General features: G+C 37.8%; 6 protein-coding genes across 7 annotated transcripts; 5 read left to right on the top strand and 1 right to left on the bottom strand.

Annotated features, from left to right (window-relative positions):
* The first annotated feature begins 686 nt into the window (after positions 1-686).
* Positions 687-1463, top strand: LOC103928392 (uncharacterized protein At5g01610-like). Its single transcript, XM_048585767.1, has one exon. The coding sequence runs from the start codon at positions 751-753 to the stop codon at positions 1231-1233; it is 483 nt and encodes a 160-aa protein (XP_048441724.1). The 5' UTR covers positions 687-750; the 3' UTR covers positions 1234-1463.
* A 252-nt stretch (positions 1464-1715) lies between these two features.
* Positions 1716-2437, top strand: LOC103928411 (uncharacterized protein At5g01610-like). The gene has a single exon (XM_009337446.3). The coding sequence runs from the start codon at positions 1762-1764 to the stop codon at positions 2272-2274; it is 513 nt and encodes a 170-aa protein (XP_009335721.2). The 5' UTR covers positions 1716-1761; the 3' UTR covers positions 2275-2437.
* Positions 2438-3694: 1257 nt separating this feature from the next.
* LOC103928413 (uncharacterized protein At5g01610-like) lies at positions 3695-4627 on the top strand. The gene has a single exon (XM_018642837.2). It carries the CDS (start codon positions 3928-3930, stop codon positions 4429-4431), a length of 504 nt encoding a protein of 167 aa, XP_018498353.2. The 5' UTR covers positions 3695-3927; the 3' UTR covers positions 4432-4627.
* Positions 4628-11078: 6451 nt separating this feature from the next.
* LOC103928387 (protein SENESCENCE-ASSOCIATED GENE 21, mitochondrial) lies at positions 11079-12144 on the bottom strand. The gene is made up of 2 exons (XM_009337422.3): positions 11920-12144; positions 11079-11549 (listed from the first exon to the last, which is right to left on the bottom strand). Exons 1-2 carry the CDS (start codon positions 11991-11993, stop codon positions 11315-11317), a joined length of 309 nt encoding a protein of 102 aa, XP_009335697.2. The 5' UTR covers positions 11994-12144; the 3' UTR covers positions 11079-11314.
* A 3516-nt stretch (positions 12145-15660) lies between these two features.
* LOC103928408 (U1 small nuclear ribonucleoprotein A) lies at positions 15661-18094 on the top strand. Its single transcript, XM_009337443.3, has 4 exons — positions 15661-16060; positions 16610-16703; positions 16844-16932; positions 17586-18094. The coding sequence occupies exons 1-4, from the start codon at positions 15773-15775 to the stop codon at positions 17871-17873; spliced, it is 759 nt and encodes a 252-aa protein (XP_009335718.2). The 5' UTR covers positions 15661-15772; the 3' UTR covers positions 17874-18094.
* A 2702-nt stretch (positions 18095-20796) lies between these two features.
* On the top strand, positions 20797-25939 carry LOC103928389 (poly [ADP-ribose] polymerase 2). Of its 2 annotated transcripts, none has more exons than XM_048585768.1 (18): positions 20797-20959; positions 21044-21335; positions 21494-21612; positions 21714-21795; positions 22137-22360; positions 22530-22656; positions 22845-22900; positions 23299-23372; positions 23606-23652; positions 23734-23783; positions 23934-23996; positions 24101-24181; positions 24287-24397; positions 24544-24619; positions 24759-24901; positions 25183-25256; positions 25546-25654; positions 25768-25939. In XM_048585768.1, exons 1-18 carry the CDS (start codon positions 20876-20878, stop codon positions 25858-25860), a joined length of 1905 nt encoding a protein of 634 aa, XP_048441725.1. In that variant the 5' UTR covers positions 20797-20875; the 3' UTR covers positions 25861-25939. The 2 variants fall into 2 exon arrangements, with proteins under 2 accessions (XP_048441725.1, XP_009335699.2); XM_009337424.3 differs by having other exon boundaries at positions 20798-20959; positions 21044-21341.
* Positions 25940-27928: the final 1989 nt, after the last annotated feature.

Below are 27928 nucleotides of genomic sequence, written 5' to 3' on the forward strand. Positions count from 1 at the left end.
ACAGTCCGACCTGGTTCTTCAGGAGATCGACGAAACGGCGATGTAGGAGTCGGCGGCAGGGAGCTACGAAGAACGATGCTTTCTGCGAGAGCGAGAGCCTGAAGTAGTAAGCGTCGATAGCTAGTACCACACGTTCACTCAGGATTAGATAATGCAACTTAGCGAGGCGTTTAGTTGACATCAGTGCCATTTTAGTTGATCTTTTGATCGTCTGATGGGTCAACGGCGTTACCAATGAGATACTTCGAATAAACCAGAGTACATATAGGATACACCGATGCTGAAACGAGTTTAATTTACAACTTCGAAGGCAATTTTTATCTCCAACGTCGTCATTCTCTCTCCCTTCATTGATGAATTGACTGATAAGCAAGCATTATGTGTGAGGATTCGCCAATCACTATCTGCTGACAACCATGCATGCGTCTGCATGAATGTTACACTAGTAACTTCCAATATTATTCAGGATGTATCTGATCAAGATACCTCCGACCAACGAGAAAGTCTTTGGTTTAAACGCCACATGGTGACTAAAGACACGGTGGGTGGGGCCAGAATACGGGGATACAGGAGGTGAGCGTTGGTGAGATTGTTAGTGTGTTGGTCGTACAGATGATGTGGTTCAAGAATAGACCTAAACCATTGATTAGAATGGTCACTCAACATCGACATATACACGTCCCGTCTGTTCCCATAGCTCACTTCTTCTACTAAACCAAATAGCTGCAAGAAAGCTTCAAGTTGGAACTCATGGGTCCATCAATGGTGTTTCTCGTTGCCGTTCTCATGGCCATTCTCTCATCCTCATTCGCCTATGGCGACAACAACCCATCGGCATACGCGGTGCTCCAAGAATACGACTTCCCGATCGGCCTTCTTCCCAAAGGAGTAACAGGGTACGAATTAGACAAAGAATCTGGAAATTTCAAGGCTTATTTTGACGGAACTTGCCGCTTCTCCATTGAAAATTCATACAACCTCAGGTACAAATCCACCATAACTGGTGTTTTGTCCAAGGGCAGGCTCAAAAATTTGGATGGCGTCAGTGTTAAGATACTATTATTTTGGCTCAACATTGTCGAAGTTATTCGCGATGGCGACGACCTACAATTCTCTGTGGGGATTGCTTCAGCAGACTTTTCCATTGACAACTTTGAGGAGAGTCCGCAGTGTGGGTGTGGATTTGCTTGTAAGAGTAGAGCTAGCTCTACAAGTAGAACTGCGCTGACCTAGATCCAACCTAGCATAAAAAAAAAAAAAAGAGTCAACAAAGCAGGAATTATATTTGTGGCAAACTAGCAAGCTGGACATCTCCCAGTAGTATCTGGTTGAAAGACTTGTCAAAGCTGCGTGTCTCGATCCATACATTCTCCGCGTAAGAGTAGGGCTAGCTCTACGTATATATATCGTTAATTAGCCGTAAATTGTTTAGCATGCTTTAAAGAATGTTCATATTCAGCTTTAATGCTTTAATTCTTGTATACGTAATAACCAATTAGTCTACGAGAATAAGAGAACTGTAGCTCAAATAGTTAATAGTGTTTTCTCTAGCATTTGAGGTTTTGTGTTCGAATCTTGTCTCCAAATATTGCTTATCAAAATAAAAATTTAGCCTATGAGAGAGTGGCGCTTTCTTGTATGCAAATAATGTTCAAAAGAATTAGATGGAATATTCTCGGTTTTGCCCTTCAAATTTTCTCTATATATTCCAACTACCATTAGAGACTGCATAACCAAACAGTCAAAACACTTGATCGAACCATGTCTCCAAAGGCAACACTGCTACCAAGCCTAATTCTCTTCTTTCTGCTCTCTTTCTCGATCCCCACGCCCTTCGCCGCCGACGAGCTGACGGTTTACGAAGTCCTCGAGGAGTACGACTTCCCGGTGGGTATTCTCCCCAAAGGCGTAGTGAGCTACGAGCTGGACACCTCCACAGGTAAGTTCTCAGTCTACTTGAACAGCACTTGTACATTTACCATCGACTCGTATAAGCTGAAGTACAAGTCCACCATAACGGGTGTTATAACCACTGACAAGATCTCTAGCTTGAGTGGCATCCAAGTTAGGGTGCTCTTTCTGTGGCTGAGCATTGTCTCCGTGACTCGTAACGACGATGAGCTAGAATTCTCGGTCGGCATCGCCTCCGCAAACTTTCCGGTGAGTAATTTCTATGAAAGTCCGACCTGTGGTTGTGGTTTCGACTGTGTGAATGGGAAAAGAATGATTAAGAATTTGGTGTCTGCTCTTTTAGGTCAGTCTTTAGCTTTCTAGTGCCAAAATGTGGGTTTGGGCAATGATGTTGTTGGATCAAAATTAAGATTAAATATGATTTGAGAATAAATATATGTATGACTATGTCACTTGTTCCTGAATGTTTACTTGCTTCTCTGTATGATTTATGAAACTCCGATCTGGAGGCCGCCAAGGTTATGAACTTGAGTATACCAGTTTGAATGGTTGTTGCAAAACATTTTGGCTTGCAGACTTATAGGTTTAGCAATTGAGGCCAAAAGGTGGGGTGGAGATCTTCTCCGGATCCTCTTTGTAAGGATCTTGGGAATCTTCAAATTGTGTTCATTTATCGTACATCTTACGGTCAGAAATCATTTTAAATACTTTTACCTGACAAAAACTAGCTCCACGATGTACGATAAACGGACACGATTTGAGGATTCTCATGATCCTCACAAAGAGACTCTAGAAAGCATCCTTGTTCAAAAAGGTAAAAAGAAAAAAAGAAAGGAAGAAAAAGGCTGATTATCAACATGCATAAAAAGTGGATGTTAGCTTATTCAAAAAGGTCAAAAGAAAAAAAGAAAGGAAGAAAAAGGCTAATTATCAACATGCATAAAAAGTGGATGTAAGCTTCTTACACTACTTTGTTTATGGTTGTTGTATTGAATAATCAAGAATAATGGTATTTACATTTTTTTTTTGACCTTTTATATACCTTTTAATTTACAATAGTCCGGTCAAATTAGTTGAAGAAGATTAAAAAATTAAAATTAATAAGGTGTGAATAGTAAAAATGAGAATGTGTAGATAGTATCACTCTGAATTAATCGAAAACAACGATAATAAAACATAAGAGTGCGTGATACACAAAAGAATGTGTATTTATTATTTTTCATGTTGAATTATTTGGATTCCTAATTCCTATGTGTTCTTTTAGTATTTATATAATTAAGAAGAGAAAAATTAAGAAATATGTAATACTTGAAAGAAAAATAGATTATCTCTTGATAAAAAATTTGATTCTTAAATTTCATGTGTTTATTAAAATACCAATATTATTATATTTCACTTAATAAATTTTATACAACGCATATCAAATCCGAAAAAACATAAAATTCTCTCTTAAATATGTAAATCTTGTTTCCTATATTGAAAATCAGATGGTTGGTCCACAGTTTACTTTCCTTGATTATTAAATAGGAGAAGAGTGGGAAAAACGTACGAAGGTTCTCTCCAGATTCATTTTATAAAAGTTTTGAAAATTCTTTAATTATAATTGTATTACGTGCAGTCAGAAATTATTTTAAAATTTTTATTTAAAATTAAACATAAATAATATTTGACAAATATTAATCGTATAATATACAATAAATAAACACAATTAAAAAATTTTCTAAATCTTAACAAAGAAAATTCCAACAAGATTTTCATTCCTGAAAAAACAAGGTCAGAGAATCCTTAGCGCGTCTTTCTTGTCGCCGCAAAAGTCACCACGTGCTTGGAAAATGCAGCACCACGTGCCCACTTTCTACGTCGTCGTTTCAACCAAGCAAATTTATCTTGTCCACGGCTGTCAGTCAACCCACCTAACCGACTCTCTGTGCCAAACAAAACTATTTTCCCGGAAAAACAAAACAACAAAACAACAAAACAAAAAATTTCGGTGAGAAAAAAAAAATAAAAAAAATCATGTCTCTCGCAACAATTCTCGCCGTCTTCGTCCTCCTATCGCCGTTCTCCACGTCATCAACCGCCTCCTCCAACGGCGACGGCTCGCGGTCTGTGTACGATGCAATCCAAGACTTCAACTTTCCGATGGGTCTGCTCCCGAAGGGCGTCACCGGATACGAGCTCGACAATGGCAACGGCCGATTCCGCGCGTATTTGAACGGCTCCTGCAGCTTCTCGCTGGAAGGCTCGTACCAGCTCAAGTACAAATCCACCATTACCGGCACAATCTCCCCGAACAAGCTCGCCTCGCTGACCGGGGTCAGCGTCAAGGTCCTGTTCCTGTGGCTCGACATCGTTGAGGTCACCCGTAGCGGCGACAACCTCGAGTTCTCGGTGGGGATAGCGTCGGCGGCGTTTCCGATCGACAATTTTTACGAGTGCCCGCAGTGCGGGTGCGGGTTGGATTGCGTCAATGGCGGACAAGTAAGGAAGATTAAAATGCCTCTTGTTTCTTCGATTTGAATTGATAATTGGGGCTGTAGAGGAGGGAGGATTTTAGGGGTTTGGAATTACGGGTAGTGTTCAGTGTTCGTTCGCACCTTGATTTCTTAAAGATTATGAATTTTATGCTTTTCAATAATTTTCGTTTATGCGTTTGTGACATGTTTTGTTGTGGAAAATTAATGATTTAATGATAATGTATGTTCAATTGGCTCAAGTGAAGGAAAAAATGCAGTTATGTTTGATGCGTAACAGCTTTGTATCGATTGCGCATATGGTTTATGGTGGATTTTAGAGAGTTAAAAGCTTGTATCTTGATTGTTAGAGCTTATGCTTGATTAGTTTACCGCATAGCAGCGTTTTATCGATTGGGCAAGTGGCCGTTATGGTGGATTTTAGAGAGAAAAGCTTGTATCTTGATTGTTAGAGCCTATGTTTGATTAATTTAGGGCCTAACAGCATTGTATTGATTGCGCATATGGCGGTTATGTTGGATTTTAGAGAGTTAAAAGCTGTATCGTGATCGTTAGAGCTTATGTTTGATTAATTTACAGCATAACAGCGTCGTATAGATTGTGCATTTGGTGGTTGTGGGGGATTTTAGAGAGTTAAAAGCTTGTATCTTGATTGTTAGATCTTATGTTTGATTAATTTAGGCCATAATTGTGTTGTATAGATTTGCATATGGCGGTTATGGTGGATTTTAGAGAGTTAAAAGCTTGTATCTTGATTGTTAGATCTTATGTTTGATTAATTTAGGGCGTAATTGTGTTGTATCGGTTGCACATATGGTGGTTATGGTGGCTTTTAGAGAGTTAAAGGCTTGTATCTTGATTGTTAGAGCTTTATGCAATATGGTTTAGGCCAAAACAAGCGATACATTGCTTGTGTTGTTCTTTCCGCTTGTAAGTCTTACACTTTCATATTATTCTGGTTCAGGAGGGAACTTGTCTAGTAATCCAATTTGCATGCGTGTTCATGGGTTTTATGTTAGTAGGGAATTTTAATTCATGTTTCTTTATTGTCGTATACTCTGTGGCTAGTTTGCAAATGCGTGTTGAATAGTACCCTGCTTGAGAGTTTCATATTAGGTTTGGGTATGCATTACGGACTTAAGAGTTCGTGGGATGTACTGAGCAGATTACGGTATGTTCGCGTTTCATGCTTTTTTTTAATGTATCAGTGAAAACGGCCTTCTTTGGAGTTTAGGTGGTAACTGCGCAGGTAGAAACTGGACCTTCAGGGCTGTTGATATACCTTGGAGATTGTTATTTTGGTTAAGGAAGTTTGTAGTTTGGTTTCGGAGAACATGGAATTCAGGTTCGATACATTAAGTAAAAGTCTTTCAGTTCCGACTCTTACCACTGTTAGCTTAGCATTTGTTTTCCCTAGGTGTAAGAAACTACTTCTGCTTAGCATTTGTTTTCCCTAGCGGTTTGCAAGCTGTGTTGGAGCCTTGTCAATTGGGATATGGTTTGCCTCGCAAGGGTTTCCGTACGGTGTCCCACGGTCTTGAGCTTTAGCTAGTTTTTTCGCGTGAAATAGGTACATCCTCGAGAGATAAGTAAGTGTCGTGGCCCTGCTGCGTGAAACCGTTCTTCCGGTGTCTGTTAGTAGGGTTCGGTGATCATTTCTGCCTGTGGTTGGTGTCATTGAACAATTATATCTACGTGCCTGGTTTCTTTTTCTTTCCACACAACGGATACTTGTAATTTTGGGCAAGAATAGCAAGTCATATGAACAAGGAGCAAAAAATTGTGATTAGAATTTAGATGGTGTGTCTTTCTAGTTTGCTAGTCGTGTGGCAAACACACCCACAACTCTCTGAGAAAACTCCTCCCACCCGAATGTAGGATTATCTACGTTCTGCAAGGGAGAAAAATTTGTCTAGCTAGGACAACTCTCACATAGGTGGGACAAGCATATTATCGAGTTGTATTATGCAGGGTACAGTTTTGCGGGAGCTTTCTGATGGATGACGTGGTCTAGTTCTTTCGGTCCAATAATGTCATATATGTGTAAGTTTTTCTTCACAATGGCATGAACTTTTGAACCGGGACATTACATGGCGGTGAAGCCGTTTCATACAAGTTGTTTTGTAATGCTGGGTTAGCTCTTCGAGTGTGGATAACGTTTGACTTGGTGATTCTTCTTCATCTTCATATGTAAATTGGAAGCATTGGATTAAAAAAATAAGAAAAACTAATGAAAATAGCTTGAAAACTTTGAGTTTTAACGAAAATGACAAAAAAGTGTTATAAGTGAATAATATCAGGATTGATTTTTAAAAATAAAAATATGTTTGAGTTTTAACGAAAATGACAAAAAAGTGTTATAAATGAATAATATCAGGATTGATTTTTAAAAATAAAAATATGTTTTTTTGTTAAAATAAACAGTACCGATAGTTTTTTGTTAAAGTTCTCTAAAAAAATAATATCAACCCAGTAAATGAATCTGTCACGTCAACGTCGAAGCATATTGCTTGGCTTGGCTCTTCGTAGCAAATAAGTGGACAACTTACACGCGTCGTAAAACTCGAAAGAACCCGAGTGTATACATTAATGTATTTGCCTCTTTCCGTCATCTCCCCTTGACTAACTCAGACAAGGCAAAGACTCGACAATTCACCGCATCTAGCTGAACCGGTAGCTGGCTTTGGCCAACATAGACATTGTATTTATATATGAGGCTTCAAATTTGGCCCTACCGTAAAGTTTATAATATCTTTGGCATTGGCAAACAAGGTGACACAGTTTGATATTGATTCCCTATTCTATCTGCGCCTATAATAGTTTTGTACCTAACCTAATAATTCTCCATTATCATGATCAGATTATTTAGGGCCGCGGCGGAGCCAGTATTTATAACAATGTGGTCATAATTTGGCAAAAGTAAACCTCATCGGATCATTTCATGGGAGTCCTTAGTGGGTAGCTATCGAGTTATCTGTTCTTTTGAATTTTGTCGAGGTCTATTCAGTGACGTATTTTATCAAACACTTGTTGCAGACCATAGGTTATACAAGAAATAAGAGAGAAAAAAAAAAGACAAAGAACTAGGATGTTGAAAGTTTGTGTTTTTGACACATTCTTTCAGCTTGTAGAGAGTAATATATTATATACATTGCGATTATAAAGTTATTTGGGTTATGAGCATTTAATGATTCTGTATTGGCTCTACCACTACTCATGAGATTATTTTCTTGTGTATCAAAAGCGTTTGTGATGTATTACTTCACTTCACGTGTTAAAATAGAAGTAGACAAAAATATTAATATTTCAAACTTACGGATATATAAAAAATGTAAATATAATTTAAGTAAGAACATTACTTAGTTACTCAACGATGAGTAAAAACTTCTACTAAAAATGTTTAGTATTTGAATCACAGAGTTTTGTGCATATAATCAAAACCGTTCATATTATCAATCAAACTGTAAAGATCATCTTTGCAAAAAATAGAGTAAAAAAACTAAGGAAAACTAACGAAAAGTCCAAAAAAATTTTCCTTTTGATGAAAAGCCTTTTTTAAAGGTATAGTAAATAGTACCAGGAAAATGTATAAATGTGGTCTTTCGTTAAAAGTGAACAATACCGAAAGTGTTTTGTTAAAACTCCCTTAAAACTAAGATCGTTTAGACCCTGTATTAAAAAGATAATGTGAACTAAAAATCTCCCTACAAGCAAAAACCACTAATTGTCGCCCGTAATTGAACAGTAGCAAATCCATTCCCTTATTCTTTACGCACTTACCAACCATTTTGAAGAATTTTATTAGTGGGTCTTGCTTTTGATAGTTGGCCAACTTTTCAGCGCCATTGACATTTTTTTATGAAAAATTTAACAAAAAATATTCGGTATTGTTTACATTAACAAAAAATTATATTTTTACACTAAAAAGTTAATTATATACTATTTATTTTACTTTTTATTTTATCCTTATCGTTAAAATTCAAAGTTTTTAAGTCATTTTCATTATTTTCTTTTTTTTAATTGGTTAGACTTGGCCCTGCTGCCGGCACATGATAACACACCTGGCGGCCGTAGAAGGTGCCGCCTGATATTTGGCCGGTGGTTGCGTAGCTGATCGACCGGCACTCCCGAACAATCATTTCCCACCACAATCATTGCTTTATATAGACTAAACTATATAGAATTAACTAAGAGCATTTAGTGTGCAACTTAATCAACTCCTTAATTATGTGGTGCGAGATACCTTCAAATTTATATTACGTGTACGCATCAACCCTACTTGCATATGCTTATTGACATGCACTTGACTCTAATAGTCTAATTCATGACTTTTTAAAGTTTTAGTATTGAAATTTTGATTATTACTTTTTAATGCGTCTATTAGATCGAAAATATATCAGTTTTACTTTTACGTCAATACGTGATCAAATGCTTGAAAAATTAGAGATTAAATTCATAGTAGGATTACTTGATCTGCTCATTCCAAATCAAAACTAATTCTGATTTCTCTAACAAATTTGCAAGACGGGCAAATTCACATCTCTTGCAACTGACATAGTCCTCTATTATTGGGAGGCAATTTGCTTCGCTTTACATCCGTCCCAAGATATTACTTCTAATACATTTGTTGGGCAGGCATACACACATTGAATACACCCTCTACACGTATTACAAATCTTTACTAAATATAGCTACATGACCTTATCTCATTTTAAATGAGTAAACATATTATTCTTTTTCTCCTCTTCTATTTGAGCAATTGTTCTCGTTGAATTAGTACCCTCATGTCCCAGTACTCTACAGGATGATACATCTTAATCAAATACCTAATTAAATATAAAAGTTCACAAACTTAAATAACCAAATAAATCATGGAGCTTTTTGGATTAACCCATAAGGAAAATATGTGTGCACCCATCCATACTTCATCCTTGTGGGACACAACACGAAATTAACAAGTATTCGGGTCGACATGATAACGAATTGAGTTGTTATCGAGTAACCCGATAAGTACCTATTAAGATAACGAGTTGGTTCGGGTATACACGTGGATAAAACGATACACGATAAGCAAAATATTAATTTTATAACCTAAAAAAATACTATAATAAATATATATTAATTTAATAATTTTATACCCCTAAAAAATATAATAATTATATATATATTAAATTAAATTAAAAAAATTGGTTGACCATTGGATCGGTTGAGATTAAATCTCAACCGTTCATTGTGCATTAGGTTGGAGGCTATCCTTCTCTTCCCTCTCATTCACTCTAATCTCTCCCGTCCAAACTTACTCCCGCGCCATCTCCTTAATCCGCATCTCTCTCGTGTCACATCCCGACCCGGGGCGGATCACTTCCCGGGCCCGCTTCCACTACCGTAGCACGATATTGTCCGCTTTGGGCTTACCATTCCCTCACGGTTTTGTTTTTGGGAACTCACGAGCAACTTCCCAGAGGGTCACCCATCCTGGGAGTGCTCTAGCCCTCTTCTCGCTTAACTTCGGAGTTCCTACGGAACCCGAAGCCAGTGAGCTCCCAAAAGGCCTCGTGCTAGGTAGGATGAGAATATACATTTAAGGATCAGTCCCCTGGGCGATGTGGGATGTTACAATCCACCCCCCTTAGGGGCCCGACGTCCTCGTCGGCACATTTCCGGCCAGGGATAGACTCTGATACCAATGTCACATCCCGACCCGAGGCGGATCACTTCCCGGGCCCGCTTCCACTACCGTAGCACGATATTGTCCACTTTGGGCTTACCATTCCCTCACGGTTTTGTTTTTGGGAACTCACGAGCAACTTTCCAGAGGGTCACCCATCCTGGGAGTGCTCTAGCCCTCTTCTCGCTTAACTTCGGAGTTCCTACGGAACCCGAAGCCAGTGAGCTCCCAAAAGGCCTCGTGCTAGGTAGGATGGGAATATACATTTAAGGATCAGTCCCCTGGGCGATGTGGGATGTTACATCTCGCATCCTCCTTCATTCACTTTCTTCAACTCGACTCCTGGAGCCACAAGAAAACCACACACAGGCAAGCACACGCTAAATGTATGAATTTTGGATTTTTGAGAAAGGCTTCACAACCTTGAAAATAAAAACTCTTTCATTTTGCATATCCTTGCACATTTAATATTTTGTAATAGACTAGTAGTATATGAATGTTTTTTTATTAGGCTCTTATTTTCGAGTGTAGATTTAGTACTTAAATGACAAATGTGTGTTTAATGTTTTGAAATAATATTTATGTGGCAATGTGTGATATGTGCAAATTTAAGAAAAAATATATATTTTTCTTAACGGGTCATAACGGGTCGTTGGGTAAAATGATCCGACTAGTTAACGACTCGTTAAGATAACGAAGTGTGACACGACACAACTCATTAAGATATCAGATATTACACGAAAACAACACGAACATGACAAACATGACCCGTTTGCCAAGCCTAGATTTTCCTGAAATTGAACGTAAATTTTCAATCTAGAACACAAATCAGTACATCATAATTGAAAAAAGGATTGAAAAATAATGAATATTTTCCGAGGACTCTTGAAAATCCTCCCCAATTCTAAGACATTCCCCACTAAGAATAAAATCTACCATTTTCTTTAAACCAAAACTAGTACAAATCACAATCACACAAAAGCATGTGCACTGACTTAAAATATTAATTAAATTAAAACGATTGATTAGAGAATTGAATAAACCTTTTATTGCAAATATAAATTAATACACGCTTAAGTCCCTAATCGGATCAGAGGACGGAGGAACCCAGCTATTACAACAAATCATACATATTTTCCGGCGAAGTCTAAACTCCGAAGAATTCAAACACAAACACGCCGACAGCCCATTCCTCGTACAATTCTCCTCGTATGTTTCCACCAGAAAAATTACAAGAATTTTGTTTTGATCTTTAATCTTATTAGTGCTTCTTCAAGAGCGCCGCGCGCAGCTCTGCGGCGTCGATCTTCTCGGCGCCGTTCTCGGGTCCGTAAACCCCGGTTTTGGGGTCGGGGACCCACGAGACCTTGAAGGTGGAGCCCACCTTTTCTTCCCCGGAATTCTTCTTCGTCATGTTCACGCTTCTGGGATTCGTAGCACCTCCTCCTCTCACCACGCTCGACGCAACTCCTTGTGAACCCACCGCATATCCACGTCTGCATTTCCATGAAAGAAACATCATTAACATTTAATTGATATAAATTTCAAGGCGTTAATCACGTTTATAAACTAATCGCTTCCGGTCACGTTACGTGGACTAACGTGCGCCGAAAGTGTTCCGCTTTAAGAAGAAAACCGAAACTAACAGCCGATTAATTACTAATTCTTCGCCGGAGAATGGTGGTGCGTGAATAATATAGGATACCATTATTAACATGGGATTTCTCCCACGGAGAGAAATTAACAACAACGAAACTTAGACGCGCATGATTAACTTAAGATGCCATCGCAAAGATATAGTTTCTCACTCTTACAAGAGATCGAAAACAACAAAACTTGGATTTGATTGTTAGAAATGGTTAGTACCTGGAGATGGTGCTAGAGAAACCGTCGACGACGAGAGCAGAGAGAAACTTAGCGTTGGAGAAAGAACGAGCCATTGTTTTTCTTTGGTAATTGAAAGAGATCGGAATCTAAACACCGCTGCAGAAAGCTTAGTAGCAGAGAAAACCTTCGCCTTCTACAGCAGCGAGAAGATACAAGAAGCTCTTTTGCTACGGCTCTTTCTTTCTCTCTCTAAAAACTCTCTGGAATTGCGAAGATGGTTTTGAGAGAGAGGGGGGGTGGGGGGAAGGTGTGTATATAGGGAGGAAAACAAGAGACGCGTGGGATCCAAAGAAACGAAAACGCTGTTAAAATGGGGCGGCGAGTTGACTAACCTGTAGTTTGTTGCCACGTGGGATCAAAGCGAAGTGCCGTTGCTATTTCGAATTTAGGAACTGAGATCGGACGGTTGAGAGGGAGTGGGGATTTGAGTGGAGGACATTTCCTTTCACCTGAGGCAACGTCAAAACGTGAGGAAAGGTCGTCGTGAGTGCGGAGTCTAGAATGTGTAGGATATTGGGGAAGAGATCCGAACCGGATCTCTCTCATCAAGGGTCAAGATCAAATGATTTGGATTGTTAAAATTTGATCTAACGACTTCAAAGATGAGGTTTTTTAAAAACTATAATAATTGTAATCGTTAAATCAAATTTTAATAGTTCAGATCACTTGATCATGAACCTTTGATGGGAAACATCCGACTGAATCTCTTCCCGGGATATTGGCCGTCGATGGCAGAAAGATTAGACACCTCACTCTAATATTTTGTGCAAATAACTATTTAATAAGTAGATTCGATTCTAGTCAAATGGAAAATTTAAATTTAAACCATATTATCATGACTGTTCCTAATTTAGCCCACTCATCCATCCTCATCGTGTAGTAAATATCATTTGTTAAAAAAAAAAATTGTGGAAATAATACAAAAATTGTAGATTATCTATATATCTATTTTTACATATGACGCACCCCTTTTTTTTTTTCAACCATCGGATCAAGAGAGTTCAAGAAGACTAATGACAAAAAATTAACAATAATGTGTGAAAATAAAAATACTTAATACGAACAGCACTATCCCATAATAGTATCTTCACTTTTATCCATATAACGTTGTATTACTACAAAAAATATCGTTGTAGCAATTTATTTGTTTTTAAAAAGTATCTCTTCGGAACACGTCACATCATATTTTATTAGTATTATTTTTAAACTAAACTAGTAAACATATAGTAAACCATATTGTTCATCTATATTAAACGGATGGATAACTATGAAATGAGAGTCCCAAGCAGAAGAAAGAAAGGGGAAGTGGTGGCGGAGTTTCCTTGCTATGTTCTGGAAGGATTTAGGCAATTTGGCCTCGTGATTTATGGAAGGGTCCAAGTCAAGGGTCTTGTTAGGGTTAGGAGTCATGACTCTCGTGATGTGATGACGAACAAAGTTCCAACTTTTGTCAAGTTTGTCTTCGTCCTTACCTATCGTTTTCTTTTTTTCTTTCCTTTAAACAGCTGTGCAAACGAAAAGGAATTAGATCGATGCAGCTGCCACCAGCAGCAAGAGCAGCAAAAGCGTCACCAGCCGCCGTGCCGTGCCGTGCATGCATCTTTCACACATTTTCTTGTTATTGCGTGTTGTGCCAAGTCACTCGTGTGCGTGGTCCTACTCCTACCGACATTAGTCATGCATCTCGTTACCGACTAATCAATGATATTTCAAATTAATCACACAAATTTGTGATGTTATTTTCACGGCTCCCTCCTACTTTCCTTCGCTGAATCATTCGGTTTCGTCGGAGACGTCCTGTCAGTCTTTCTAGAAAACCCTAGGAAATATGTATATGCATTAGTCGAAAGACAAAAAAATGTACCATTTAGTTGGTGGGATTATTTGACCATTTATTTTGTGTTTTAAATTTTTATAATTAGAAAGCAAAATATATTTATGAAAAATATAAAATAAAATCTTTACAATGTTATTTTTTCTAGATACTTCAAGAACATTTCAAAAAGGCAGGGACCATGTCCATCAATTCAACATGGTGGCACGCGATTTAATATTTCTTAATAAACTATTAGAATCTGGATAAACAACAATTTTCACTTGTATATATCCTCTCCTTTTCTATTATTCTAATACAGCCATTTCCAGCCAAGTGGATGGAACGTGTCTCTACAACGAACACAAGGGTTGGGGTTAAATTATGAGGGCAGGCAAGTGCCCCTAGCGGGAGATGTCAAGGACCCTCCACAACAATCACTTCTTTCGCCCTTGTTTTACGTAGATGGGGTGCACTAATATCGTGATGTCTTGTGTTAGTGATTGATCTAAAAGTACATATAAATTTCATCAACATAGTGTTGTTTTGTTGTCACAAAAAGTTTCGTTGTGTATTCAAGTCATGTACTCACATGTATGGGAAGGAGAAGGAAAGAGGTTACTTTTCTGTCAGTGGCATGCATTCTGTGTTGTGTCATTTTCAAGGTTTTATTGGTTGGAGTTGTATGCATATGATCAGAGACACATGAACATTCATCACAAAAGAGCACTGATGGCGTCGATCGCATATAACAATGAAACTTAACCACATACAAGCATATGTACATGAATAGTCGTGTTCTTTTTTGTGATAACTTAAGAGTTGCTTTTTAGTTTTTGTTACAACAACAACAACAACAACAAAGTCTTATTTCACTAAGTGAAGTCAGTTGTATAAATCTTACAACATTATTGAGCTCAATTTTGCATCAAGTCTTCCGTTTATTTCAACATGAACAAAATAAACACCCAAGTTTCTAATGGCTATGCTTGCACCAATGCATTGGGTTAGAAAAGATTTGGTGGCTATGAGCTATTTATATAAATTGAATTAATGTACGAAGAGTTCAAACTTAATGAGTGTTCGAAATGGAATTATTAAAGGGAAGTATTATTGGCACTACAAAAATTTTATTCTACAATTCTCAGAAGTGTATTTTTCTTTCATAATATAGAAAGTTTGGAGTGTAGAATGAGATTTTTGGAGTGCTAATAACAATTCCCTTATTAAATTGGACAACAGTTTATCTTTATCATATTGTGCCTTACAAGTCTCGTATAGATAGATGAAAATTTATCCATCTCAATCTTTTCATTTGGGTAGGAATTGATGAAAAGTTTACTCATAGGGAATGAGATTTGGAATCATTTCAATGTTTTACTTCCACGTCTTTACTAAACATGGTATTATAATCATTTTAATTACTAACTTCCCTTACATTTGCTAGCACATATTAAGTCGAAAAAAATTGTGGGCCACGCCTTAAAGTTCTTAATCCAATACTTGGAAACCCATGATTAATTCACGAATTTTCTTCAATTCATGAATTTTCTTGTTCCAATAAGTAAACATGTTGATCTGTTCTCATTTCTTTTTCTTTTCTTCAATTCATGAATTTTCTTGTTCCAATAAGTAAACATGTTGTGACAGGGATAAGTCTTATCCACAACTAATCTGTCTTCCACCTTCAAATTGAAAATTAACATCTATTTCTCCTTAAATATATATTAGATCTAGCGAGGCATCCGATTCGATTTTATCTTCATACCAAACGAGGCTTTAATTATTTGGGCCGAAAGCATCTCAACTATGGGGCCTTAAATTGCTAGTAGCAAAAAGTGAAGGCTCATTCATTGACCCAAAGTTAAATTAGGGCCCATTAATCGAGATAAATCCTTGCTAAAGGCCTGGCGCCGTGGGTGCCCGCGTAGCCGTCGAGCTCGTCAGTCAGCTAAAACCCCTTCCATCTCCACCGCAGCTTCAAAACGAAATCCGAGATCGCGAACTGAGAAAGAAGACATGGCCGAGAACAACGGCGGCGGCGGCGGCGACGGTGGCGTTGGTGGTGGTGGGGAAGTCTCGGCGAACCAGACGATCTACATCAACAACCTGAACGAGAAAATAAAGCTGGAGGAACTGAAAAAGTCGCTTCTGGCGGTGTTCTCGCAGTTCGGGAAGATTGTGGAGGTCTTGGCTTTCAAGACGCTCAAGCACAAAGGCCAAGCCTGGCTCGTCTTCGAGGACGTCTCCTCCGCCACCAAAGCCCTTCACCAAATGCAGGGCTTCCCCTTTTACGACAAGCCCATGGTATGCAATTCTAACCTAATTTTATCTAGTTGTTCAATTTAGAAATTTAATATTAGTTTGATTTTATTTTGTTATTCAAATTCCATTTGTTTTGTTATCATAGTGCAGAAAAAAGAGTATATAATTAGTTGAATTGAAATTGTAGAAAAAAGGAATTTACTTGTTGTAAAATCAAATTTGGGAAAATTTAGGCATGATCCAGCTCTGGTTATTAGTCAGTCTCGATGATGCCCGAACACGTAAACTCTACTGGCTACATGCTGTCAATGTCATAGGGACTGCGGGTGGGGAGGGGAGATTGGGAAGGTTTAGGTTAGGGCAGGTTTTCGCTGCCATTCATATGATTGTTCTTTTGCATTGTCTAGAATTTGGCCTTTTGATCGGTGAATAAGCACATTGGCATGTCATGTGATGGATGGATTATGTTACAAACAACCATTCTTTATCCTAGTTAGATGGATATAATGAATTGTGATTACCGAAAGATTTTCCCGTTGTTTAATTTGTTTTGTTTTTTGGAATCATTTTACTTATATGTGATTAATACAGAGAATACAATATGCCAAGACGAAATCGGATGTGATAGCAAAGGCTGATGGTACTTTTGTTCCACGCGAAAGACGAAAGAGGCACGAGGAAAAGGGTAAAACATGCTCTCTCGTTTATATAAGCGATATGACAATAAGATATATCTTTTGGAAAAAAATTTGCGGTATTGATGTATGATTGATGCATTTGTTTTTTATGATCTTAAAATTTGTTTTTCTGTTCCTTATGTGGCAGGGAGAAAACGAAAAGAGCAACATGATGCGAGCCAAGCCGGAATGGGTGGCGTTCCTGCTTATGCTGGTCCCTATGGTTCAGCACCTCCGGTAAGCAAGTTTTCTGTTTCATTGAGGGATAACTTACTCCCAATTTCAGCTTTGTTTATACCTTCACTATCTATGTTTTGATTTGGATATCTACGATCATATTTATTACATGTCGTGATTGGTGTTGCTTGAACTGAAACAACTCTTAACTGATTCCGAAGTTTATTTGGTGGAAAATTGCATGTGACTCATAAAAGTTGGGAAGTTGACAAGTTACTTGGAACGTAAACAAATTAGATAGGTGTATAACAGCTGGAAACTGTTATGAAAAATACACAGATAAAGTAATTTTTTGGTTTATTTTGGTGATTGGAAATTTTTTTTCATTCAAGTAGTACCCTTCATGGTTTATCTATTCCAAGTTTGTATTAGTTCATTGAAACTGGTGTATATGACATGAAATTAGTAGAATGCACTGTACTGGGTTATCGAATCATGGAGTTCACTGTTACTAGTTACACTTTGCTATCTAAATCTGGCTTGAAAATTGTATTACGCATTTAAGTGGGAGTCTAGGCTCAAGCATGCTCTTTGGATAGTGTATAATCTGCGGCTTAGCCCGTTTGGTTGATTTTAAAATGACGAAACTTTGCCCTCAATTATATGCTCTTGTGCAATCCTTGACCACTCTTCTCTCTCACAAACTTGTGCAGCTTTCCCAAATACCGTATCCTGGTGGTGTGAAGTTACCCGAGGCTCCTGCTCCACCAAACAACATACTATTTGTTCAGAATCTTCCGCAGGAGACAACTCCCATGATGCTGCAAATGCTCTTCTGCCAGTATGCTGGTTTTAAGGAGGTTAGAATGGTTGAAGCTAAGCCTGGTATTGCTTTTGTGGAGTATGGAGATGAGATGCAATCAACAGTAGCAATGCAGGAACTCCAAGCTTTTAAGTTGACACCGCAGAGTTCGATGTTGATTACCTATGCCAAAAAGTAGGATTTAGGTCTTCGCTATTCATGTAAGCTGCAGCCATGGATCCTTAACTAGAGTGTTTTTAATCCGTTGAGATACCAATGCTTCGATGTATTATTATCGCCGGGATATATTAGAGAAGGAAGAGTTGGCGTACCATATCGGTAGATAAACTTGTCATGCGAGGAATTGTGGGTAGGCATTTGATAAACCAATATTTATACTATATATTTCGCCCTTTTATATTTGTTTTCTTATCTAGTTTAGTTGGAAGTTTTAAGTATTTATGATACTTTTACCATATTGTGTTTCTAGGAGCAGCAAGATCGAGTTTGATGGAAAAATATGTAAACGGTGAAATTTTTGAATAATTATAGTTGGGGCTGATTCACAAGAGATTGAAGATAATTATATTGAGTTTTCAGCTCAAAATGTTGTCTTCCGCTTGTGGCCTTCGGCTTGGTCTTCCAGACCAGCTCTCGGCTAAATAAATAAAAAAAAAAAAAAAAAAGGGAAGGGGGACAACAATAACGATGAGGAATGATGAGGAGGCATCATGATTATGTTTTGTAGAAAAAGAAAAAGGAAGTCCTTTTTCAAAGGGCAGACGGATGAGTTTTCGTGTGAAGGAGCAAAACTAACGAGGGGGTTTTTGGTTGTTTTGGAGTTCGCAGAGAGAGCAAAAGAGAGGGCAGAGAGCAAAAGGAGACAGAGAGTGTGGATGGAAGCAGCAGAGCAGAAAGAAGCATGCTCCTCTCTTTGAGGAGAAGATCGGAGAGCTCATCTTGTAAAAGAGGGTTGTTTTCTTTCTTTGATTTTTAATGGATAATTTCTTATGTATTCATATAAGTATGTATAACTAATTTTCTTTTGTTAGAGAGACCGTGAACCTCAACATGATTACATAGATTTTTCTTTTAATTGCTTAAGTGTTGTTACATGCTTGCTTAGATATTTTCAGTCACTGAATTAAACTATCAATGTGCCTTGATGCTTGATCACCATTATGATACTTAGAAAAGTCATCAGATGCAATTTTGAACGAGTATCACGTTAAAATTGGTTATGCTTCTTGTGATTGAGGATTGTAATTTCTCCTAAGGTAAATATCATACTTTTAGGGATTACATGGTTTACCAAAAGGATTTTCACCAAGATTATAAAAGAACTAGGATTGCAGGGAAGGTAAAACACGCAGGAAAGCTATAAGACCACACAAGGTTTTTCACTGTGATTGCATGCCCTCAACATTGTAGGGAGCAACCTTTTTATAATCACTTTTCGATTACAATAGGGTTTCAAAAACCCTATTTACAAGCTTACATTTCGAAATTCAAATACTTTACTAATTCTGATAAAACAAATATTCAAAATTCAAATGAGTTTAACAGAAGCTCCACTTGATAAGTGTTGTTGACTGAGTAAACCAACTGAAGAGTTTCTATTGGAAGAGGAAACTTGACTTCGTCAAACAGATTAATGAATCACTCATGTTTATATTTAATCCAAATGTCATGGATGAATTGTATGTAGTGGTATGCGTTTTAGCTTGAATGTCACAAGTAAAACTACACAAGGAAAAACCCAACCTTTAAAGCATGTGTGTTTTCGATTACTTAAGCAATTGGAAGAGCTATATAGGAGTGTTGTTCGTAAAGGTTGAACTCTAGTGCCTTGTCAATCTAATTTTCTTCAATTATTTATTTTATCTTGAGTTTCTACATTTACTTGTTTTGTTTAGTTGGATCACTATTTCTATAAGCCAACTCCCATTTTCGATATTTGTTTAAGTCACGTACAATAGGATTCAGTTTTGTCAAATTAGTACAATTTTTAGAGTTAATTAAGTCAAATAATCCAAAAACTCATAAATTGTTTATACCAGCCCCTTAGGAGATCAACCTTACTTGAACCACTCTATACTACAAAAACTTGTTCTCTTGCAAGAATTTTCTATGGTTTAACCCTTGTTTTTCAGGTGGTAAAATCTCTATCAGTATACATGTGGATTCAGTATATCGATCTTCTGGATAATTTCATCCTATAACATTTGAAACGATGACAAAATAAGCAAAAAATCTTACGACATATGTACAGGAACGTAGCAGTAAAATCTATTTTCTTGAGCACGATGATCGTCAGACCAATAATTTCTTGGTTGTATGACATTGCTAGATACTCTAGGTTATCGGAGGCAAAGGAACCACGAAGTAGCAAAAGGAATGTTTTTTAGCCATGAACAAAGAGTGAAAGTAGCTCTTAAAATTCCTGGACTTTGCATCACAATCCCAAGAAGGCACCGTCTGAGTCCCATGTCGAAAATCTTGTTAATGGTCTCGTCACCATTTATCCATGGCAGCGTTGGCACGCATTTTTTGCCTTCCATACACCCTTCAAGCACACGACCAGTTTGTTCTACCCGATTATTCCACCGATGCGTTTTTCGCAACTAGAAGCATCATCATCTTTGAACAGATTTACAGACTTTGATGTACAATACGTTGTCCGACATACAGATACCATGATTCCTGGGAAACCTTTTTCTTAACTATCAGCCTCTCCAGTCCATGAAAACCTGCATTAACTTGTTGAGATCGAAGTCCATCCCTTTATCCTGAATCTGTTAAGGTCCTCGTACCGCCACCTTCCACCGCCATTAGCATCTCATGTTTTCGTGTTCATGGTCTGAAGCTCCTGTGAATTTGCGAGGGAGCGGACGAAGAACAGGGCGCGGGAAATGTGAGAGAAAGAGAGTTACGAATGTGAGAGGGAAGTTGATTCCCATGGCGTTTTGGTGTTTGTTTGACTCGGTTTATACAAGACCCGAATTAATTCGGCCCAAATCCGGTGGGCCTGATCATAACATTGGGACTTTGCACACAAGTCAAATAACTTGTAAAAGCCCGCAGAAAGCCCGCCAAAAGAAGCTTGCTGCGGACGTTGGGGGTGAAAGACAAGACCTCAATACTGCAACTCGCGCTTCAAAATCCCTCCTCCGCTTCACAGTTTCAACCATCTCTCCCACAATGGCAAGCAAGCTCAAAGTAGAAGAGCTCCGAAACGAATTGGCTCAGCGTGGTCTCCCCACCACCGGAGCGAAGCCCATCCTGGTCTGACAACACCCCCTCTCTCTACTCTCTCTCTCTCTCTCTCTCTCCAAGATTCTCTGGTATATTGATTTTGAATTTCTGCAGGTTCGGAGGCTCGATTCTGCTCTTCGCGAGGAGAAGAAGCAACTCACAGGCGCAAGTGATGGTTCAGCAGCAGAAGCTTCACTGGTTAGTGGAAAGAGGAAAAGGAAGTTAATTGAAGAGGAGGGAGGTGGGGAGTCAACTGTGTCCGAGAAAATGAAGGCCACCGAAAAGTTTAGTGGCATGAGCGTGAAGCAATTGCGCGAAGAAGCCGCTCTTCGTGGAGTTTCGACATCTGGGTCGAAAAAAGACTTGCTGGAGAGGCTTTCTGAACATTCTGATGACATTCCTCTAGGTAAAGGTATGAGCTTTCACATTCTGTGTTTGGCTGCCAAGAAATATTTTGTAGGAAATGACTAGTAATAGATGTCTCAATTTTTATCCGAGTGAAGATTTTTTGTTTTTCGAATTACAACTGGGTGTTTATTTTGTTATGCTCTGTGGTGATGCTAGCTAATGAGGAAGGAAATGGTAGCAAGGAGAAGATAGTAACCGCAACCAAAAAGGGTGCGGCGGTACTGGATCAGTGGCTACCGGATGACATAAAGGCACATTATCATGTTTTGCAACTGGCAAGTCTATATTGATAAGTCAATTTCATTTCTTGCTTAGTAATTGGTGTCAATTCCATTTGTTTCTAATTAGGCATTATCTAATGATGTTTTTGGTGTAGGGGGATGATATATACGATGCCATGTTAAACCAGACCAATGTTGGTCATAACAACAACAAGTTCTATCTGATTCAAGTTCTTGGTAAACCCTTTCCTCCTTTCAACAAATAATTAGTCAACTAGATCTTTGGATTGTCGTAATTTTGAATTCATGGCAATGCAGATGGAGTTAGGGTGACACTTGTGATTCTAGCAATCAAACTTATCAAGTTATAGAAAATTTCACTGAGAAGTTGAGAACGATTTCAGTTCGTAACTAATACTGATTATAATGGTTAACAAATTACAGAAACATCATTTATGCTTTTTTCCATAAATAAAGTTTCATCTGCTCCATTGAGTTATGATACTCATGGCATTGGTGCATTACACAAGTTCAGGCTATGTGTACTCATCTGCATTTTATTTCTTTGTAACATGCAGAATCTGATGTTGGTGGAAGTTTCATGATTTACTATAGATGGGGGAGAGTAGGTGTTAAGGGTCAGAACAAGCTAGCTTCTCACGCATCCCTCGAGAGTGTGATCAATGAGTTTAAACAGAAATTCTATGACAAAACCAGGAATGATTGGTCCAATCGAAAAATGTTCCAGCCTATCCCATCCTGCTATATGTGGATAGAAATGGATTACAATGAAAAGGAAGCTGTGAGTATCCACAACTCTTGGTTTATGTTTGTATAAATTTCTGAATTTTGGAGATACTCTTTATTCCCTGAAGCGATTCTTGGTTGCAAATTACTGAGGACATGTCTTTCCTAATGAAAAGGAAAATTATCTTGCTTACTCCTCCTTATTATTTGATAATGATTATCAGGTCGAAGAAAAGAATGGCTCTGCTTTAGGACGTCAACCTTTGGAAACACAACTTGAGCCCTGCATTGCAAAGTTTATATCTCTTATTTGCAACATCGGCATGATGAAGCAGCATATGATGGAAATAGGTTAGTCTGATTCACTGTCAAAAAGACATTATATTGCAAATTACGGCTCATAATAATCTAAAGCTGTTGAGTTGCTTAAATGGGAATAATAATTTTATTTGGAGACTCAAACGTTTCTTTAGGTGTATTCTGTTTAGTTAACTGATGTACTTTTTCCCTTATTTGGACACATTCTTCTTCTTTGGTAGGATACAACGCTGATAAGTTGCCTCTGGGTAAGCTTAGCAAATCAACAATTCTAAAGGTAAGATTTTGGCCTATGAAGTGAAGTCTCCTCCAGTTTGTTGAAAGTTAATTGTAGGAAATTGCTAGGCTCCTTTAGATGACATTTTGACATCTATGCAAGAAAAGAAAAAGTTTTGTATGCATGTCAAACTGAGATTTGCAAGTAGGAATGGCTACTTCCAAGGCAAGGGGGCATGTATTTTCCATAATTGTATTTCAGTTACTAGTTTAGCTGAACAACTGAAAAGGATATTTCCTAAAACTTCTGTCAGGACTTTCTCTAAATTAACTTGAAACAATTCAGTATGAATTTTGGTACAAAACATTGAAGTTTCGTGTATGGTGCCTTCTCTTTCAATCCGTTTCTCCATGAAGATTCAACGAACCAATAATTTTTTATTTTTTGGAAACATATAGGGCTATAACATCCTGCAGAGGATTTCTGATGTGATTGGCTCATCTAACAGGAAATTAATCGAACAATTAAGCGGGTAAGGTTTCTCTTTCTCTCTCCCTCCCTACACCCACCACACCCCCCCCCCCCCCCCCTTTTCTCTCTCTTTCAAAACCCCAACAAAAGAGTGATTTCATTTGTTAATTCTTTAAAATATACTTTTAACAAAATGCTTGACTAATGTCTACCTCTTTTCTTCTCTTCCTTTGGTACCTTAAGCTTTAAATAATTTTGGAATTCCAATTTTTGATGGGCATCATCCTTTTGCAGAGAGTTCTACACTGTCATTCCTCATGACTTCGGGTTTAAAAAAATGCGTGAGTTCTCTCTCTCTCTCTCTCTCTCTCTGTGATTGTAAAAGAAGGCATCTAATTGGTTTGGAAATATGAGTAATGCAGATAACTTTGTGATTGATACTCCTCAGAAGTTGAAACACAAGCTAGAAATGGTAAGTCTTTCTGTAATTTGTTTCATGTATATGTGTGGATAGTTCGGCTAAGAACTTCCAAACTTAAATCAAAGGTTATTTTCCTTTGAATAAGTATCATGCCACCTACAAGTGCTATTTGTGTGTTTATTAACTCTTCTCTACTTGAAGGTTGAAGCACTAGGTGAAATTGAGGTTGCAACGAAATTGTTGAAGGATGACACAGGAATGCAGGTAAATCTCTTTTAGTCTTGTTCTTCATGGTTCACTTGCGGACTTGCCCTTTTGTCCTATTATGTATCCTTCCTACTAATGTCTGTTTTCTGCCACCATTATAGGGAGATCCCTTGTATTCCAGTTATCGACGCCTTCATTGTGACATGACACCGGTTGGTGCTGATTCTCATGAATTTGATATGGTAACTATGAGTTATAAGCAATGGAAATTCGAATACAAACAAAATTAAGCTAATTCAACTTACACTGTTGGTGCTGATTCTCGTGAATTTTATTGCTGTTGTCAGATTACAAAATATTTGCATAATACTCATGCAAAAACACATTCAACTTACACTGTTGATATCGTTCAAATATTTCGCACATCTAAAGAGGGTGAAGTTGAACGCTTCAGAAAGGTTAGGTTGATCCATGAGAGGCTTTTGATAAAATGTTTCAGCCATCTTGGATAATTTAACAAGTACTTGAAATTTCCTTATTGGTCTTGAATATCCTACATTTTTATTTTAAGCAATTTCTAATTGTGTTTTACTCTTGTGAGCAGTTTTCTAGTACGAAAAATAGAATGCTTTTATGGCATGGTTCTCGTCTTACAAATTGGGCTGGTATATTATCTCAAGGTGATCCTTTATGATTTAGCTTTGAATCATGGGTGGGTGTGTTTGCGTGTGTGTGTGTCACTGTGTGACACTCGTGCAGATACAGTATGAATGTTTTACTGCTTAATAATTTAGTTAAACATGTGTCGTGACAATCCAGGCTTGCGCATAGCTCCACCTGAAGCCCCAGTGACTGGTTACATGTTCGGGAAAGGAGTTTACTTCGCAGACATGTTCTCCAAAAGCGCAAATTATTGCTATGCATCTAATGGCTGTACATCTGGGGTGCTGCTTCTATGTGAGGTAGTCTTTCAAGTTTCAGCAAGTAAAAAAACATAAATTTTATACTAAAAACAAAAGTACCTGGTGTTAGGAGTGGTTTGGCATCAGATTATCAAATATATCCTTCAATGCATTGTATATCATTAAGATCAAGATTTATACGAGAGACGAGAAAAATATTTCTGGATTAAAAATTTGAATTTCCCCTACCGCAGATCTGCTACACTTGAAAGCCCAACTGAATACCTAGGTACTTTTTCGCACTAAATGTTCTAAATACTTTTTAACTATGGTTTATTTAGGTTGCGCTGGGTGACATGGCTGAGCTTTTAACTGCTAAGTACGATGCTGACAAGTTACCCGTAGGAAAACTAAGGTTTGCGTCTCTGTTATCTTTATTGGACCCTCCCATCTATTGCTCATAAGTAATAACTAAACTGTTTTTTAAGTGATGAAGCTTCTTCTGGTCATTTATGCTTTTGGTATTTTGCATTGGAAGTTTATCTTCCTTTCCGTACAATCTTTGTGTTTGTTTAGACCGAGAAGTTTATCTGCATTGTGTGAGAGAATTAACTTTTGACGAAAACTTGTTGCATTATCTCCATTTTTTCGAAACTAAGACGTGTATTGCTTGACTTAATCTGGCATGTAACATAATATTGCAGCACTAAAGGAGTTGGGGGAACTGAACCAGATTTTTCAGAAGCTCAGTTACTAGATGATGGTGTCGTGGTTCCCCTAGGAAAGCCGAAAGAGAATACAAGCCGCCCGAAGGTAGAAATACATCATTTTTTTCGAATTACTTTGGATGTGAATTTGATTTGGAACTGTTGAACCAGGCAGGCAGCTTCATTGTAAATTAATCTTCGTTTACGTGCATCTTGCAGGGTTCATTACTGTACAATGAGTACATAGTTTACAATGTGGAACAGATCAGGATGCGCTACGTTGTTCAAGTTAATTTCAATTTCAAGATATGATTAGCATCTGGATGTATAGAACTAGATATAACGGTGTTCATTTTGCCATTATTTATTTATCATTGTTTTTCGACTTGTCTCCTCCGTTCTTTCGTTACAAATCACATTTTGACACATGCATATATTACTCATGAAAAACACAAATAGAAAAAATTGTGCACGTATGTCATATTGTGATTGACAGAGAATGGGAACGCCTAATTTCAACGGAAAGAAACAACTATTTATCTCATATTTTTACTCTTTCTAAACATGAATTCCACTTTAAGAGTACTTCTGCCCTAAATACTAGCATAATCCTTGTTTTGTAATACTAATAAAATTGAGTGAAATATTAGTAGATTAATAGTTAGTCGGTGTTAAAGCTAAAAAATGGATAAGAAAAATGAAGAAATCCCAATAAAGATGCACCTACCCAGACCACCACAAGTACCTTCTGTATTGTTGCTGTTCTTTTTAAGTGTTTGAATCCAAGTCAAACATATCAATCAAGTAGGGTGGAAAAAATTGAAGTTTATGGGGGAAGGAAGGACAGGAAGCATGATTGAGTTTCACATTCAAATCTTCTACGTACATACATGAGTGTGTGACCAAATAAAGCATTTACTACGACAACCCATTTTTCAAGCACTGGGTGCAAACACACGCCAAGTATTTATGTTCCTACACCAAAGGTTTCATCATGACCTCATCCAGAATCTATGTTCTTCTAACACAATTTTGTGGCTTCAGAGGGTGACCTCAAATTTCAATTTTGACTTAAATCGGGCCTCGGTATTGGACTTGAACAAGAAAAACTCGAGTGTAACATATGCGATGGTGGGAGATACAGAAGAAGATGAACAACCGGTTAGTGAATACACAATAGAATTATCCTGCTAAACTGAAATTAGGTCTTGTGATGCGAGAGATTGAAGAAAGAAAGAAATATGTCCGGTTGTGTACTATAATCCGGGATGCTAAAGCAAAAAAGAGCAAGAGAGAATAAACATCATGACTGAAACTGAATTTTACATTAGTGTCACGAAATGAAATCTATGTCCACCTCTACGTATTCAGCTTTGTCAGTTTAGCTTACCCCACAACAACACGAAATGAAATCTATGTCCAACTCTACATATTCAACTTTGTCAGTTTACCTTACCCCACAACATTAAAAACGAAAGAAAAGACCGGACATATAGATGGTTCAGCTTGAAAACTGGTACAAGGTTTTTGTAACCGATATACATCCCAGCCTCCGTATTTAACATTGGTGTTTAATGCGCGTAACCATTGTTAAATGTAGAGTCTCAAAATCCTGGAAATCAGATATTGTACATTGAAGGATTTCGAATGCTAAACCTAACATAGTCCAATCGGTCACTTTTACACCCTCACCATTAAGGGCGGATCCACTCTTGGATTCGGGTGGTCTCGAGACCACCCGGACGTCCGAAGAAGCGCCTGTGAGAACCTCTAAAGACCACCCAACAGTGTGAGCGTGTAGTGGAAAATTGAAGACCACCGTGGCTCTGCTGTTCTTGGACCTTGGTTACAATGAAGAAGAAGGAAATTTCTCTCCATTTCCCAAGTTGCATTTTAATTAGCAAACGGATGGTGCATCACTCAACAAATATTTTTATATCATATGTTTAACACCGTTACTTTTAAAAGTGGTTTATAAATTCATACAACTTCTGAAAAGTATTTCGTAATATACTATGAACTCGTAATGTACTATGAACTCGTAGTCCCTATCACTTTTATCTCTTACCATCAAATTCATTAAAATACTAAAGCAAACATTCTGATATTTTGTATGTTATATATTGAATAATAAACTTTAAATTCTCAATACAAGTATATATTTTTATAAGTGTAAATAGGCACTTACTTATATAATATGTACTAAGTTTACTTAAATCACCTAACCTACCTATGCCCTTGCCTAGACTCCATCTAGACGCATAGGAGGCCCAGGCCCGCTTCTGGACAAGTGCCTAATGTTCATTGATTAGGATCACTCGAAGTTAGAATCTGGAATCCGTCACTGCTCACCACTAAATTAAGTTGGCTAACCCTAGTA

The sequence above is a fragment of a genome, unplaced genomic scaffold, assembly GCF_019419815.1.
Source record: "Pyrus x bretschneideri cultivar Hongxiangsu unplaced genomic scaffold, Pyrus_bretschneideri_v1 Contig23, whole genome shotgun sequence".
Taxonomy (NCBI): Eukaryota; Viridiplantae; Streptophyta; class Magnoliopsida; order Rosales; family Rosaceae; genus Pyrus; species Pyrus x bretschneideri.

Bases quoted from the DNA above. Each gene is read 5' to 3' on its own strand.
- LOC103928387 (XM_009337422.3), bottom strand. From the start codon at position 11,993: ATGGCTCGTTCTTTCTCCAACGCTAAGTTTCTCTCTGCTCTCGTCGTC. The intron at 11,550-11,919 runs GTACTAACCATT...ATGGAAATGCAG, and splicing joins TTCTCTAGCACCATCTCCAG to ACGTGGATATGCGGTGGGTT.
- LOC103928411 (XM_009337446.3), top strand. From the start codon at position 1,762: ATGTCTCCAAAGGCAACACTGCTACCAAGCCTAATTCTCTTCTTTCTG.
- LOC103928413 (XM_018642837.2), top strand. From the start codon at position 3,928: ATGTCTCTCGCAACAATTCTCGCCGTCTTCGTCCTCCTATCGCCGTTC.
- LOC103928389 (XM_009337424.3), top strand. From the start codon at position 20,876: ATGGCAAGCAAGCTCAAAGTAGAAGAGCTCCGAAACGAATTGGCTCAG. The intron at 20,960-21,043 runs GTCTGACAACAC...GAATTTCTGCAG, and splicing joins CCGGAGCGAAGCCCATCCTG to GTTCGGAGGCTCGATTCTGC. The intron at 22,361-22,529 runs GTGAGTATCCAC...AATGATTATCAG, and splicing joins ATTACAATGAAAAGGAAGCT to GTCGAAGAAAAGAATGGCTC.
- LOC103928392 (XM_048585767.1), top strand. From the start codon at position 751: ATGGGTCCATCAATGGTGTTTCTCGTTGCCGTTCTCATGGCCATTCTC.
- LOC103928408 (XM_009337443.3), top strand. From the start codon at position 15,773: ATGGCCGAGAACAACGGCGGCGGCGGCGGCGACGGTGGCGTTGGTGGT. The intron at 16,704-16,843 runs GTAAAACATGCT...CTTATGTGGCAG, and splicing joins AAAGAGGCACGAGGAAAAGG to GGAGAAAACGAAAAGAGCAA. The intron at 16,933-17,585 runs GTAAGCAAGTTT...AAACTTGTGCAG, and splicing joins CCTATGGTTCAGCACCTCCG to CTTTCCCAAATACCGTATCC.